This window comes from Mytilus trossulus, chromosome 7 (assembly GCF_036588685.1).
Source record: "Mytilus trossulus isolate FHL-02 chromosome 7, PNRI_Mtr1.1.1.hap1, whole genome shotgun sequence".
Classification (NCBI taxonomy): Eukaryota; Metazoa; Mollusca; class Bivalvia; order Mytilida; family Mytilidae; genus Mytilus; species Mytilus trossulus.
This window is the reverse complement of record NC_086379.1, coordinates 39,790,124-39,807,826: the sequence shown is the minus strand read 5'-3', so window position 1 is coordinate 39,807,826 and position 17,703 is coordinate 39,790,124. Positions and strand designations below refer to the sequence as shown.

The 17,703-nt window shown below is 34.4% G+C and overlaps 1 protein-coding gene across 1 annotated transcript; it reads right to left on the bottom strand.

The window, feature by feature from the left end:
• Positions 1-16,652: 16,652 nt before the first annotated feature.
• On the bottom strand, positions 16,653-17,387 carry LOC134726397 (uncharacterized). Its single transcript, XM_063590797.1, has one exon. It carries the CDS (start codon positions 17,385-17,387, stop codon positions 16,653-16,655), a length of 735 nt encoding a protein of 244 aa, XP_063446867.1.
• Positions 17,388-17,703: the final 316 nt, after the last annotated feature.

The following is a 17,703-nucleotide window of genomic DNA, read 5'->3' as shown; positions in this document are numbered from 1 at the left end:
ACATATAGATGCACGATAATGGTCAAATTAATCATATCAAACTGACTTGCGTGTACATCGTACAATATTTTCATAAACTACATATAATAGTTGATTTATGGCATACAGTATTAAAAACAACACACCAAAACACAAACTATTATCGTACCAATTATATAATAATAATTATAACTAATTAAAAATGAAAATGAGGTTTCGGTGAGATGACACCTGCCAGATGAACATATACACATTACACTTAATCCATGAAACACCAAATCCTGTAGACCTATTAAATACATACTGCATCAGAAAACAGATCAAAACACAACAAACTGTTTAACCACTGAATTATGACAATGAGGTCAAGGTCCTCAGAATTATTCCATATACCAAATATGGGAGAATTTTCCTGACAGTATCTGAGATATGGCCTTATATTAAAAAGAAAGCTTATTGTATTAACGGAAAACTTATTGAATTGGTTTGACGATTATCTACACGACAGAAATCAGAGAGTAGTATTGCATAACTCTTCTTCCATTTGTAATGTTTCATCTGATGTTCCCAAGGATTAAGTTATGGGCCCGTATGCATAAAGCTACTTAAGTTTCCTTCGTTAACACTTGAGTTAAAGAAACTGCGCCCTTTTTATCTAAGTATTATGCATAAAAATCTTAAACTTAAGCCTCAGTCACACCTTACCGGATAGCACAAACGGACGACTAGCGAATGAACATAACATTTGTCCGTTTACAAAATTGTTATCCGTTGGAGGTCCGTTGATGTACTGACCGAATAAAACGGACGTGTAACGAATGCATAACGGACAAACCACGGATATACAACGTACGAGAAACGGAAACGTACCTGACAGAACGGATGTCGAACGTACATACAACGGACGAGTACCGGATAAAACGGACGAACAAGATATATTGAACAAGAGGCTGTCACAACAACAGCAAACCGGATTTATTAATATTTATTTGTGTCCTGGCTATATCACAAGAACCATTCCTAATGAATGGTGAAAGTGAAAATCGTCAATATCAAAATTGACCTCCATTTTGTCATCAGTATCAACATATTAAATCAGTATCAACATATTAAAATTTGAAAAGCTTAAATTGAATGGTTCATGAGTAAATGCAATAACGTGAATGGAAATGCCATTTTACAATCTTTCAAGAACCATAACTCCTGAACGGTAAAAGTCAAAATCGTCATTATTGAACTCGACCTCTTTTTTGTCATCATTAACAACATATTAAAATTTGGGAAGCTCTGCGTAAATGCACGGACACGACTGGAAACTCCATTTTCAATCTTTTAAGAACCAGAACTCCTGAACGGTAAAAGTCAAAATCGTCATTATTAAACTTGACCTCCATTTTGTCATCAGTAACAACATATTAAAATTTGGGAAGCTCTGCGTAAATGCACGGACACGACTGGAAACTCCATTTTCAATCTTTTAAGAACCAGAACTCCTGAACGGTAAAAGTCAAAATCGTCATTATTAAACTTGACCTCCATTTTGTCATCAGTAACAACATATTAAAATTTGGGAAGCTTTGGTAGAACAGTTCATGCGTAAATGCACGGACACGACTGGAAACTTAATTTTTCAATCTTTCAAGAACCATTAGTCTTGAACGATAAGTCAAAATCGCCATTATTGAACTTGACCTTCATTTAGTTGTCAGTAAACAACATATTTAAATTTTAAAAGCTTTGGTTGATCGGTTCATGAGTTAATGCACGGACAACATTTGATTGCCGCCGCCCGCCCGCCGTACATCCCCAAACCAATAACCGACATTTTTGTCTCAAAAATCAGGTTAAAAATTAAAGACGACAATAACATCTATAATACTAAAATTACGAGGTCAAATTTGTCAGCCGTCATCACGTAAAACCGACGAATCAAAGAATTCAACTTTATATATAACTAATATAGTACAAAGGTGTAGATTAAAAATTACACCACTCCAGGCCCTTTTGTTTTCCACGTAATTAATATTGCCAATAATTAAGAAGTTCCGGGTCGAGTCCGATACCGATACCAATAGTATATTCACCTGTTACCTATTACCTTATCTGTACGTTCCGCATCTGACAGGCGCACCAACAAACGGTGTATTCAGGATCAATATGCTATATACACGGGTCATTATCACAGGGTTGACACTACTAAATTGTCAAATTATTACCTATTGTTAATCTGGACTAAAAATAAGGCGTATAGGTACAGTTTTCAATTTGTTAGCGGGCATGACGTAAAACAGTGAATCAAAGAATTCAACTTTATTTATAACTAATATAGGACAATGCTGATGATAAAAAAATACTCAATTCCAGGACCTTCTGTTTTCCAAATAATTAATATTACCAAAAATTGACAAGTTCCAGTTCGACGGGTTCAAACAGAAAGATTTGAAAGCAGAGAAAACTGTGTATCTTATAATCGGCATGACTTTATCAGATGACAATACTAATACTAAAATAAGGCTTGCGCATAGTTATATACTTTAATTCAGTCACGGACCCCCGATATCACGGGTGTGTTCTAGTGAATAATAAAACATGTCAATCACATAAATATCCAAAATGTTTCTGTGTAACTGGTTTTGGTTTGTTCTTCAAAACACAGGGACTCGGTTAGCAGATTAAAATTTTGTAAATCAATGTTTTTAAAAAATTTTTATCGTTATTTCCTGTCTATTTGCTAACTATATTAACGTATTCAACGTTGCCATCACTATTTCTTTGTTTTCTGGCAATGTGTAGTTTCAAAAACTAAGGATTTTCTTACCCCAGGAGTAGATTACCTTAGCCGTATTTGGCACAACTTTTTGGAATTTTGGGTCCTCAATGCTCTTCAACTTTGTATTTATTTGGCTTTTTAAACTATTTTGATCTGAGCGTCACTGATGAGTCTTATGTAGACGAAACGCGCGTCTGGCATATAAAATTATAATCCTGGTACTTTTGATAACTAATTACTATCCATATACTGAAAAAACCTAAAGGGATCTAAGTCGCCATCTTGAATTGCCTTCCCTACTTTAGATAAAAAATAATTAAAGATATTAATAAATTACTATATACCTTACAACAGCCCTCATTTTCTTCCAAAATGATTCTTCTATCACATGCATATTTTGATTTGTGAATTTACGCAGTTTCAGTTGCATTCGTGTCAGAATATTCAAATTTCCCGGCGAAAGCAACGTATTATTCTGAAACTTCCGGGTTGATAAATCCTTAAAACAGACTAGTGCTGTCCCCTAACTTCATACCTACGCCACACCAAGATATCCTTCATATTAATAAAATATCGAACAAAACTGTATTTGAACAGTAAGTGCATGTATTGTTTCGATATCAGATTATCCTCCTATCCTTCCGCCCATTGAACATATCTAATGATTGTCCCAAACTATCGGGTTGTTTTTCTGACATTGTTCTGACATTTTTCAAATCATGGATTTATGCAGTACAACACTTATATAATCAGAGGAGTATGTATGTTTATGGAAAAGGGCATTCTGATTGAACTTCATACATGCAAGTATGATAAATTATACTTTTTCAAAGCATTACTCCAAGTTGACCTACCAACCGGCCCTCCCCTTTTTTTATATCCTGGTACTGTTAGTAAACCTTATAAATCCCATTGAACGTGTCAATATTTTAAGTAACTTCTTCATTTTATTGATGTGTCTACGAAAAAGTCAATGATTTATGTTACCCCGTTTGAAGAAAGGTTCTATTTGAAATGGGTTTGATGGTTATATTCTATGTTTTCATAAAAGTGTTTAAGTAATAATAATGATTTAGAGAGTGACGAACTTAATTGCATTTAGAATAGTCTTGACAAACCGCTCTCAAAACGGTTTTATTCAAAATAAATTAAAAAAAAAGCTTAAAAAAGGCATATAGGCAATAGCACAATAACGTGATATAAAAGTACAGAGCCACGTTTTGTATCAAAGAAACACCAAAAAGCATATAGACAAAAGCACATGAAATAATACGAGAATTATCATGAACAATGACGGGATGTTCAAGTACCAGCTACGTCAAATGGATATCAATACGAGTCCCGCTCGTGCGATGCACTCGATTCAACCCTTATCGTAATTGACTAGGATTGTCAGGTTTTTTTTTATCAAAGTTGGTGGTTTTCTCGGCATTCCTCCACCATGCAATACAAACTTGTCGCCACGAAATAGCCTAAAACCAGTGCTTAAAAGTTGCATTAAAACACTATAAATCAACTCAAGTTATAGTTTTGAGATTATAACACAATGTCTCGTTCATTTTCTATGAAAGTTCATTGTTAGTAAATATTCCGGATCAACTTCACAAATAATACACGATGGTCTTGAAATATAGCTTCTGTCTACTACCGTTATTTACCATCTGAATAACGTGTAAAACTATTACTTTATTTTTCTTTTTGATTATTATTTTTACCGTGTAGTCTATTTTTGGTGATACCGATTCGACGTGGCTCAGTACTTATACATAGTGCAGTTGGATACTATCAACAATATCAAAAAAGAAAATCAAAACGCTCTTTTTGAGGTCTGATAATGCCGACTGCGTTTATTCATCATATATACTAACAACTATTCCTTTGATCAATAAAAAGTCACTGATTAAAGAAAAGAGTAAACTTTTCATATCCTCGGGTTGGGAAAAAGTTTAAAAAAGTCTGATAATTTCTTGCGTCCAAAGCGCTATTCTAGATTTACCTTCATCAGGAACGCTCAAAGCCAAACATTTGAAATCCGAAGATGGATAAGTACCGAAAATCGTAAAAAAGCTATATGTTGGGAAATGCCTAAGTGAAAAAAATGCAGCACATATAAAAGAGATATGTTAATGAAGGGAACAATGAACAGCTGACAATTTCAGAAAAGCCGTGGCAACAATGTCAAATGTAAAGTTGTTGATTGCATGCCTCCCAACTCAAAATTTGATTCACTAAAATGCTCAAAAATGGAATAAATAAGTTGTTTAAACGACTTTATGTATTTTAATAATAGCATGATAGTATGAGACAATATGCTATTAGAGAAGTCCAAAGTTACCCATTTAAAGATACAAAATTTAATCCTGGTTTCGATGATGACATGTTTGCCTGCTATTAATACTTAATCTATGTCAAATCTTAAAGTCAAACAATTGAAACAAAACCATTGCAGCAAGTGTAGTCACAACAAAAACAGCAAGACGGAAATCTCACATTACAAGTTGAAGATGCTAGCAATCTTTTTCCTTCTTCTCATGAGTATGGATGCGTTTGTACTTTCATTATAAACTTTGGAAACATGCTGCGATATCTTGACATTAGAAACCATATATTTTCGGAGCAAAGTATCAACTTGAAAGTTATAGTCCTAATTATGTATTCTGAAATCATTAAAACCAAGTCCTATTGTTCCGGATGAACCAATGACACTGGAGAAAAGAGGCTGTTCGTAATTTCCGTCACGTATTTAACGCAATATTGCATATGACGGAACTGATGGGATTTTATATTTCCTAAATACTTTTGTCAAAAGCATTGTTTATAAAGAAAATTTGTAATTGACTGTATAGTATGAGGGACAACACGAATATCAAGCGTTATGGAGAATATCAAAAAAATGGTTTTAAACGACGTTACGACGGTAAAAAAAAAAAAAAAGCTGTTCGTAATTTTGAGAAAAAAATTTAGAAGAACCGTTTGTAATGGGTCTTCAAAGATGCTCAATGATGAGGAAGAGACATCCTTAATTAACTATGTCAAATATATGATTGAAAGGGGTTTCCCATTGACCAGAGGGATGTTAAAGGCATTTGTTTTTTAATCGTGGAAAAGTCAGGCAGGAGAACTCTTTTTAATATGGACAAAGGTGATAGCAACGAACTGATCTAGAAACACCTGAACAGACACTCTGAATTGTCTGAAAAACTTCCTGAACAGCAGGACAAAGCCAGGAGGCGTATGTCAAATGTCGTGGGTAAATACTTTAAATTGCTCTCGGACACAGTTGACAGCTTAGATTTGACCAAAAAACCAAACCAAATCTTCAATTGTGATGAATCTGGATTTACTGGAAAAGAATGTAGTAAAGAAAAGTGTTAACACTGAAACGGTTTCATAGCTATCAACAGAAAGGGATGGTGCATGGTCAGATCACTGTACATATTTGCAAAGCTGCATATAGATGTTTCCTTCCGTCTTCTATTATTTTTTATGGTTGCCTGTCTCATAGGAACTTCAAAGAAAGTGTTCCCGATAACCCGCTGTATGGCTCTTCTGAATCCGGATATATGGAAACTGAGTTGTTCGAGAACTGGCTTGACCAAGTGTTCATCCAATTCTGTGGCACTACAAGACCAGTGCTGTTGATATTTGACAATCATGACTCTCACATCAGCATTGACTTGATAGAAAGACAAAGGCAAACAATATTCATAGTATTGGTTTACCACCACATACAACACATCTACTTCAACCACTTGATATTGTCTTCTTTGGACCCTTAAAAGAATAGTTTAACAAGTAAGCAGTGACCTTAGGAAACCTTAACAAGTCTGCCACAATATGCAAAACCAAGTTCCCTGCTGTAAGGTATTAACATATGCTGGGATATGTTTAACTATTTTTTTTGGTACAACTGAATTTTATTATGCACTGGAAAATTATCATTCAACAATTCAAATAAATTAATGAAATTTCTTATTCTTTGTAGAAATAATTGATATTTGTACGTTACTTGCATACCCTAATTACTGTATTATATATAACCCGTGACAAAAACACTTACACTTTCTTCTAGAGTCTAGGGTATCATTTCTATTTGCAGCACTGCAATTGACCAGACTGTATCACTAGCACGGGTCAAAGAGACTTTTAGGAAATCTGGAATTTAGACAGGTCTATAATTCCCAATTCTCAACTAGCTCCAGCAGACTTTAACAAAACTGAAAAGGGAAATAAAGAGGCTACATATGTAGATGTAACAATAGTCACCAGTTATGGTAATAATTTGTAAATGTATTTTAAAGACCAAACAGCCTATAGATGGAATATTTACCAACCCTACAGCAAAGAAGCAAATGGCAGAGGGAACAACGAGATGTTGGAAATAGACGATATTATTTTAGTTGATTATGAACGTATACAGAGAGGACGACAATGGCCTTCATGTAGAATAGTCGAGGTCACAAGGATAATAAAATTGAGAAAGGAAATGGGGAATGTGTCAAACCAGACCATAGAGCCGTGATGGTCATATCCGTAGCTATAAATAAACTATGCTTACTTGAGTGTTCTAAATAGAACTATTTTTTTTATTTGGTGATAAATTTACATTGCATTTTTCAAACTTTATTAAGAAATTATATGGTAATTTCATTGTGGGGAGTGTAAATATTGAAATAAAATATTCAAATTTTAAGTTAATTATTTATTAATTGTTTAACTAACGTATTCATTTATTCTTGTAAGAATACGAAACACAGTTTTAACTGTTTATTTATGAAAGCGCTAATGTATCGTTGCGCTCTTTTGAATGACACATTTTCCCGTTTCTGTTTTATGATGTTACGCCTTTGACGTGCGCTTCGTCGTCTAGACTTTATTTGATTACATACGGATGCACATTGTTTTTTATTAGACAGATTATAGTTGGTAAGAAACTTTTTTTGTATATCATTTTTTTTATTACATCAAAACTTATTTGAAGAGAGAAAACATTTGTGGACAGTTGTCTCATTGGCAATCATACCACATTTTCTCTTTTATATACTATTTATTAGAAATATGTGTAACTTTTAATTATTACTTTAAACATTATTTAACTTATGGGAGAACTCAGTATGACACATGAATGGAATGGTTTTTTATTGTTTAAGTTAGATGTGAACACTTAAACATGTATCATATTATAATTTATGTAATTTTACTTATGTGACATTATTATTCTTTATTTGTAGGGAATCGATTGTTAGCGACCATATGATATTATATATGAATAATTTCATTAGATGTAAGTTTCATTATAATACGCTATTCTGATTGGCTAACTGCACATCACATGTTATTCCGTAAACAATTGCATTAGACAATAAAATTTATCATGCATGATGACACGAGGTCCCACAATAAAGTGCACAGGTGAATTAAATAAAACTGGATAAAAATCGTGTTTTCATGATCCTTGCTAAAAAATGTAATTATAAGTATTGAATGCTTCTTTTTGTAACTTAATAGGGTTGTAAAAACGTTGACCGTGTGTACATTTTTAGAATGACGCGCTTCCGCGCTTCATGTACTTCGGTCAACGCTTTTACACCCCAATAAATTTACAAAAAGAAGCATTGAATTCTTAAATAAAAGATAGATACATGGTGCAAACTCCCACACTTATCCCAGGCACAGATTAGCTAAGCCGTATTTGGCACATTTTTTTGGAATTATGGATCATCAATGCTCTTCAAATTTGTACTTGTTTGGCTTTTTAAAATTTTTGATATAAGCGTCACTGTTGAGTCTTATGTAGACGACACGCGCGTCCGGCGTACTGACTTATAATCCTGGTACTAGTACTTTTGATAATTATTGCATCTTCTTCGGAAAAAAAATGGCCACAATTTTCTCAACAACTAAACAGGGCACACACTTAGATTAAAAGCTAAATGGAAAATATATTTATAGCAACAAACTTTAAATACTGCTTTTACTATATACCATAGACATGCTAGAATTGATGTCACCTGACTTTGAACAAAAACTGGTATGGGTGGAGTGCCGGTGGTAAAAAAAAAGCTAAACTAAAGAATCAAATGTTTGAACTCAATAGCTTGACATAATTCACCTTATCGCTAATCCCGGCTTATCCGGCCGAATGAAGATTTGACGCATACAACAATCAATTTCCATTGTGGCGTCAGATATTTTGTTTTATGACGTATAAACATTTTCGATCACCAGTGTGATATCCAGTATAAATGGCAGACAAATAGCGAGCAGACGAAACTTTTACCAAAATTGAATAAAGGAAACTATGTATCCCGGTATTAAAAAGGATACAAATATTTGTGTTAATTTCTTTGAAAATTAACAATAACAATTAAAAGAACCTTTAAAACCAAATTTTGCCAAAAAAATTAAAAACATGTTGAGTGAAACTGATCAAGTTACTTTTTACAAAGTGCCATAAGAAGGGTAGAGCCTTGAGAAGTTCTAATTAAGGGGAAAACACATTTGGGGATTTATTTCAAAGTGTTAAAAATTATTTACTTACTTGTCTGGAATGATTCAGTTTCAAGTCCACCCTGAATCCCCCTTGGAGCTGGTGGTGTCCTTCATAAGATGGCAATTACTTCCTCTACTACAGAGCTATGTTGTTTTGGAGCTGGCTCTCCCCCAGTTTTGAATAACTCACTCCTGTAAGTTGTGTAAACAGCCTTGGCCACTCTTGTGGTATTCCTCCACTTGTTTCTAACTTCTGTAGCAGTACGAATTGCAACTCCAAGCGAATTGACTTTGATGGCTATGTCATCCCAAACCTTTTTTTTCAACTGGTTGTTATTGTATTTGTTAATTTTCCATTAATGATACTGGAGTGTTTTTCTACAAGTTGTTGGATCAGGTCTTCCTCTCCCACAGTGAAGTTGGTCTTTTTCAGTCTTTTTAGTTTACTTGGGTTGGGTTCAGCAGATTCAGCCATTGTTTTACAGACTGGATGCGATTAAACAATGCATGATGGGTAGGTTTTATTTAATCACTTGATTTAATTTTAACGCATTGATTAATCAGTTGATTAAATTTTAATTCATTGATTATTTAATCGACACGTTAAATATTGTTGAACAACAGAAAATAAACGACTCGTTAAAAGATTTAATGACTCGTTAAATTTAATCAATCGTTAAAATAACAAGTTAACTCAACAAAACTTTCATCACAAACTGATATGATTAGAAGGGAAAATGACGTCATATATAAATTCAATACAATAGGACCAACTTCGGATATGTTTTTGTAATGAAGGTACTTTTTCCTGATTTACATTTGTTATTCTCGTGGTGTTTTGTCTGATGATTGGTCTGTTTCTGTGTGTGTTGCGTTTCGGTGTTGTACTTTTGATAACTATTTACACCACTGGGTCGATGCCACTGCTGGTGGACGTTTCGTCCCCGAGGGTATCACCAGCCCAGTAGTCAGCACTCCGGTGTTGACATGAATATCAATTATATGGTCATTTTTATAAATTTTCTGTTTATAAAACTTTGAATTTTTCGAAAAACTAAGGATTTTCTTACCCCAGGAGTAGATTACCTTAGCCGTATTTGGCACAACTTTTTGGAATTTTGGGTCCTCAATGCTCTTCAACTTTGCATTTATTTGGCTTTTTTAACTATTTTGATCTGAGCGTCACTGATGAGTCTTATGTAGACGAAACACGCGTCTGGCGTATAAAATTATAATCCTGGTACTTTTGATAACTATTGTGTCGTTGTTCTCCTCTTATATTTAATGCGTTTCGCTCGGTTTTGGTTTGTTACCCCGATTTTGTTTTTTGTCCATGGATTTATGAGTTTTGAACAGCGGTATACTACTGTTGCCTTTATTTATAGGGACTTTCCGTTATGAATTTTATTTAAGTTTAGTAATTTCAATTGGTGATTTTACTTTCATCAATTGGTTTTTATTTAATAACTGTTTATATATAACCAAATCTGATCATATAGTATTCTAAAGATTTTCCGACTTCGTCCCAATGAAACTCGCATTTCTCTAACAATATACAATAATGGCCCGTTGAAAAGGTGAATATCCAAAATTGTCAAGCGAGAAGGTTATTTCAATGAGGGCGCAGCTTTATCTTTAAAGGGTTAACAAGAGGTAACTCGAGTCAAAAAACACGTCAAACTTAAGTAGCAACGGTTATATTCCTGGCATGGTGCATGCATTTCCTTATGTAGAACCGAGTGTAGAAGAGAATGTAACGCTGGTTTTATAGCTCGCAAAAACTCTCATTTGTACAACTCATAGAATACCGTTCTACATTTTGACAAAAATGTAAGTAAAAAGATACAATAGGTCAGATTGTCAAACAGTGGGGTACAGCGGTCAAAATTTATCTTGATGACTTTATAAACAAACAACTAATGTCACCCAAGAAAAACAAAATGGCACGAAGTCACTCTTTAGACAAAAGTAAAATCGCAAAAATACTGAACTCCCGAGGATTATTCAAAACGGAAAGTCCTCAACCAAAATGCAAAATCAAAAGCTCAAACACATCAAACAAATGAATAACACATTTATGACTTTGAACAGATATTTTCTATACTGAAAATGGAAAATCGATCCTGGTTTTATAGCTAGCTAAACCTCTCACTTATATGACAGTCGCATCAAATAAATATGTAACAAGGCATGTTTTTCTCTGACTGTTTATGACGTCTTTACACTAAATCCATTAGATGTGTACGGATTGATAGTTAGTTAGATGCATGATTACTTAATTAACTGTTAGTGGCTTTGAACTAGCTGTCAGATAACTGTTAGTACTCTCAGATCTGTTCATTGTGTCTTTTTGTGTCGGGATGTATAAGTACCCGGCCACGTCCACTTGTATTTTTGTCAATCTGATGAGTTAAGCCTTTTTCAATTGATTTTTATAGTTCGTTCTTATGTTGTACTGTTATACCACTGTCCCAGGTTAGGGGGAGGGTTGGGATCCGGCTAACTCGTTTAACCCCGCCACATCTTTTAGGTATGTGCCTGTCACAAGTCAGAACCCTGTAATCCAGTGGTTGTCGTTTGTTTACGAGTTACATATAAGTTTTTCGTTCTTTTGTTTTACATAGATAAGGCCGTAAGTTTTCTTGTTTGAATTGTTTTACATTGTCTTATCGGGGCCTTTTACAGCTGACTATCCGATATGGGCTTTACTCATTGTTTAAGGCCGTACGGTGACCTATAGATGTTAATGTCCGTGTCATTTTGGTCTTTTGTGGATACCACATCTTCATTTATTGTAAAGAAGATCTTACAGGCAAGAAAAGAAGGAAGAAGACTATATAAGTTTGATCTTTTGCACATTTAAGCAAATAACATATGTTTAAACTAAGAAAAGAAAAAATGCAATAGCACAATTACGGGATGTATAAGTACAGTGCCAAGTCATTATGTATCAAAGAAACAACCAAGGCAAAGAACATTAGCTAAAACTGAAAGACAAGAGTACATAAATTATCATGATCAATTACACAATGGCGGGATGTATCAAAGGAACAAAAAAACTCATAGACAAAGCAAATTTAGCAGAAATAAAGACAAGATTACAAAAATTATAGAACACAAAAACAATGACAGGATCGATGTAAAAGTAAATGTGCAATGGGTATCACCAAAAACAGACTAAACAGAAAAGACAAATTAAAATAATACTTTTATACTTTAAGATAATAAACATCATCATTACGCAGTCTTTAATTCGAGACCACCGTGCATTATTTGTGAAGTTGATACGAAAAATTCATTAGCAAGATTTGTTCAACAACTTTCGGCTCAGACATAGGTGACGTTTTACAAAGTCTGAGAAGTAGCTGCAAGGTTATTTTTTTTTCGGAGGGGGTTGATAATTTCAACCCTCCTCCTGACCTGGGACAGTGGTATAACAGTACAACATAAGAACGAACTATAAAAATCAGTTGAAAAAGGCTTAAATCATCAGATAGACAAAAATACAAGTGGACGTGGCCGGGTATTTTTACATCCCGACACATAAAGAGACACAATGAACAGATCTGAGAGTACTCGCAGTTATCTGACAGCTAGTTCAAAGCCATTAACAACTTATAAAAAAATCATGCCTCTAAGACTAAGTCTAAAAATGAGGCGAAAGAAGCCGTGAGTGTGTTTTTACTTATTTCTAGTTCTTGGGGATATATTTATGGAACTCAATCAGTTCGGATTGTTGATGGAAAGAACATCATCACTATATCTGAACGTAAAAATGAAATAACCTGGCTTCTTTTGTCTTCTGTTTTTTGAATATTCAAGTGTCTGAAGGATTTCAGATTCATATGCAACTAAAAAGAGATCGGCAAGGAGAGACGCACAGTTCGTTCATATAGAAACTCCGACAATTTGTTGGGAATGTCACAACATTAATGTCAATGCTAAGTTTTGCTCATGACTACCTTGCTGTCGAAAGATAGTGTTAAATAACCTCATTAGCTGGACTTGACAAATTTCCAACTCCTTAGACATTATCATTGCGATCTTATGGCATTGTAGTTTTCAGATCCAGAAATCATGCGTTCATAAATAAATGCTTTGGTTGCAAAGGTTTTGGTGTGCATCCGTAACATACAATAGGAACAGACTGATATTAAGGGACAATCTACTCTAATCTATTTTGTTTGTGTTATTACTAAAAGAGTCGAGCGCTTATTCAAAATTTTAGCAAACAAAAAAGTCTATGCAGAAACTCAACTCGTGAAAAGTAATAAGCTGACATTGAATATTCGTTGTTTTTCAATGTCATTTGTAAATATGTTTCAATATTTAAGAAATTATTCAAGCCACCATGAGTACACGGATGCGCGAATCGCACTTTCATTTGCTACGTTGTGTGAACAAATTGCAAATTAGACAACTCCCCACAACATTCCAAAATGACACAGAAATAAACAACTTTAGGTCAGCCATAAAAGGCCCCGAAATGAAAATGTAATACTATTCAGACGAGAAAATAAACGGCCTTATTCATGTTTAGTTTTTTTTTTGTGATATTCATTTGACGTGGCTCGGTACTTATACATCCAGTCATTGTGATTTGGTTAATTTTTTGCATTCTTTATTTCAGTTTTGTTTAGGTGTTTGTCTATGTGGCTTTTTGTGTTTCTTTTTTTACATATTTGTTTTATTTTAAAGTGATAAAGATAATAACACGTTGTTGGCTGTTGTATCCCTATTATGACATTTTTACCTCTAATGTCTAATTGTTCAACCATGTACCGTCTATATATACAATGGAATTTTATGAGCTTGCTAGAAAACCAGATTTAATCCACCATTTTCTACATAATCACATGACTGTACCACGTCAAGAATCACTTAAAATCAAATAATCTCTAAAGTGTTGTGGTTCGGTCTGCCTCTTTTTGGTATATCCGCTGGTACTACAAGTTGATTTTCCTGATGTCTTTTATTTCTCTGTTCATTGGGATGTTTTGTCTAATTTTCCATAGAAGTCTTTCCAATCCGCCCCCGTCTTGCCGGGGGATTATTTTTGTCCTCTGTCCTTCTCTATCTTAATACCTATTGCATTCTGTACAAGTTCATTTGCTAATTTCAACTTGCTGGCATCACGACACATTTCTCTTCTGTCTGTTACCCTCCTTGCTCTTATAACTCATCCATTGATTCTGTTGACAATATTAAATGCTGGGTCATACGCTGTGGTTCATTTGTCTTTTTTTGTGTGTTCTAGTAAAACAATCTCCTTTTTGAAATGAATGTTCCGGTGTGTTTCTGTTCTGAGCATGTCACGATAAACATATGTTTCTAATGTTAACAAAACCAAACAAATAGCAAATATACAAAATACCTCACACAGCTACAGGAATATTGTAACACTGCCTCTCGGGTGCTAGAGTCGGACACCAGAGAACACAATGAACATAAAGTAAAGGGATCTTTTTATTGTGTGTATGTATATTAGGATAAAATATTAGGGTCGACGTCTAGTTGGTTTACCGTCGACCAAAACACTCTACCGATATTGATTTTATATTTGTTTTGTTATTACTGTATATTTACTAAATATTCGTGAAATAAAATACATGAAATAGAACAGTTTAGATGCTTTATTATTATTTATAAAAATGCTGGACTGGTAGTGGTACAGCACTGTTCCTGGCCTAGTCCGGTTCCTAGTATGGTTGGTCTTATCTATAACTAACCTAAACAGACACTTTACTCTGTCACTATCTAAATATTATTAAACTACCAATGTGTAGCGCTAAACTCGATCACATTAAAGTAAATCAACCAGATTCACTAACCCACAGTTTATAATAAGTCTCAATTCCTTAAGACATAATAAATACAATCAACAATTCTTTATAGGTAATCACAAAATCGTTCCTACCATAAAGCTTCCGTAATAAATATTAAATACTTGACTTTCTTTAAAGTTTGTCACCTAGGAATTTCACCTAACAAAACAAGTTGCACAAAACTATATATTTATTTGCACCAAGCAATATTTACACCAAGGATTTTCACCTAAAACATTATTTGCTCCAAGCAATATATTTACACCCAGGAATTACACCTAAACCATCAATTGCACCAATAAATATTTGCACCAAGGATTTGCTCCCGATTTGGCACCTAAAGTTTGCACCAATAAATATTTGCACCAAGGATTTGCCCCCGATTTGGCACCTAAAGTTTGCACCAATAAATATTTGCACCAATAAGGGTACTAAATATTTATATATATATAATAAATGACAATAAGTCTATAATGGGTGCAATTTAGTATTTACTAACTTTTCCTAAATCTACTGTGTTTTCGGACATTCTTTTTATACTTTTGAATTTACCGCTCTACTTAACAATCTATCTAGTGACTGCCTCCCTTTGTTATTGATTTTAGTTTTATACCAATATCAGCCAATCACTAACGTTCTTACTAACGAACGACCAATCAGCAGCCATGTTTCTGATTAGGGAAATTCCCTTCAGAACAACTGAGAATGTAAACACACGATGTTTTCACAGAATAAAGATGTTTTCCAGCGGAATAATAACCAGAACCAACATGTTTTATACTCTTGGTGATATCTACACCTATTGGATAACATAATACTTGAACCACAAAGGTTATTATTCTAAATTAACAACCAAAATATCGATATCAACACTACGGTGACCAATTGGCAAGTTGTCACCGCAAGTAAATCCTTATCCTTACAAAATAAAGGACTTAATATTATTATACTTATCAATGCTATAATTGTCCAACAAACTGTTTATCCCCCCAGAATTATATAAAAGACCGATTTCAAGCTCTTTTGGGAAGTACAGATAAACTTCCGTTCTGCCCCGGCTACCAAAACAACGTTGTACGAACTAGACACAATAGTTTTACCACCCAAAACAATCAATTATTGTACAATCCTCAAGTCATATGAACTAAAATACATGTTATTAAATCTCACTAGCAATTATTCCACCTTATTAGGTTTAAGAACAATACACACAAAATATGTGGGTAAAAAGTGGGAGGCCAGCATTACATTGCCCCCATCTTTCAGGATTTGGTCCCCAAATAGGACTGACTGATGAGATTCACATTGATACTGATCATTCTATTATTTAGGAATAATTTAACAACTGTTATTCCATCCTTATCATTTTGTTTTTCTTTTAGACCAAAACCTGTGTTAACAGTACTCCATTACTTTGATTTTTTAATTAGCAAAGAACAAATATTTTTCTCTACTAACATTTTACTTTAAACAATCCAAATTAGTTAAATTTAACAATTTCCATACTAAGGAACTCTCTCCTTCTATATAATCACTATTGTAGTCACCAACACATTTAGCTTCTGCAATCTGTACTCATAACATTCTTAACAGGTAGTAAACCGACAAGCACAAAGGTCATTTAACCTTTCCTCTACAATAGCTTTTAGTCCAAACAGTTTATAAAACTTAGCTTCTTGTGCAAGCTCATTGAGATAGTGGTGTTCTCTTGGGAGGTATCTTTTCTCTACGGTACAATTGTTCCTTAGATAGTTGAGGATGATCTTGAAATGGGCTGGATCCCTGTCAAAACTATAGACATTTTTGCAAGGGCGAAAAGCACTATTGGGATTAAGCATAAGAGCGAATACTGATGATGGATCAGCTCTCATAGTTGGCTTGCTGGTTTCAAATTTAGTGCCTCCTACATTTAAAATGAGCATGTTCTCTTGGCATTCTTGTAATTCTTGGAGGTAGGCGTCGATTGCCTCAGTGTTTGGTGTCAAAACGACGCTCCTCACTGAACTATCTTCTGTCGTTTCAACTGCTGGTTCCCTTTCTGTTTTTGATTTTACTAGTGACGATGAGGATGAGGATGATGATGAACTAGAACTAGAACTAGAGTTCTTCACTGATGCCTTCCCTTCTGATTTTTCTAATGTCTTCACCTCCTTCTCTGTGACGGTCAACTCAATCTCTGGAGTGTTTGCATCTCCAGTCTCCACACTAACACTAAGGTCTTCTCCGATCTCACTGGAGAGATCCTTAAGGACAGATTTTATCTTTTCCAACTTTTCCTCCCTGGTCTCAATTTTCTTTACTTTCTTTGTTTTAGGTTGCATGTTCTCTTTGTCTTCACCTTTTCTCTTTTTGTCTAACACATCTCGGGCATCCTCTTTCTTTGACACGTTTGTCCTCACTGAACATTTTTCTGATGAGCATAGCTCCTCTCTGAAGGGGCAAAGCTTCTTTCAGAAGCAGCGTAGTTCCTTCTTTTTGGAATCTGCAGCTCTTTTCCCTCCTCATTAACTAATTTCATTTTAGTGGCTAACTCTTCTCTCTTAAACTTTTCCAACGCTACTTCTGCTTCTCTCCCCCGTTGACCTGTTTTGTTGTCGAAACATATCATTTCTCTCTCCGACACCTGGCAACCATGAG

What these genes read in the sequence shown, in the direction of transcription:
- LOC134726397 (XM_063590797.1), bottom strand. Translation starts at nt 17,387, where the DNA reads ATGCAACCTAAAACAAAGAAAGTAAAGAAAATTGAGACCAGGGAGGAA.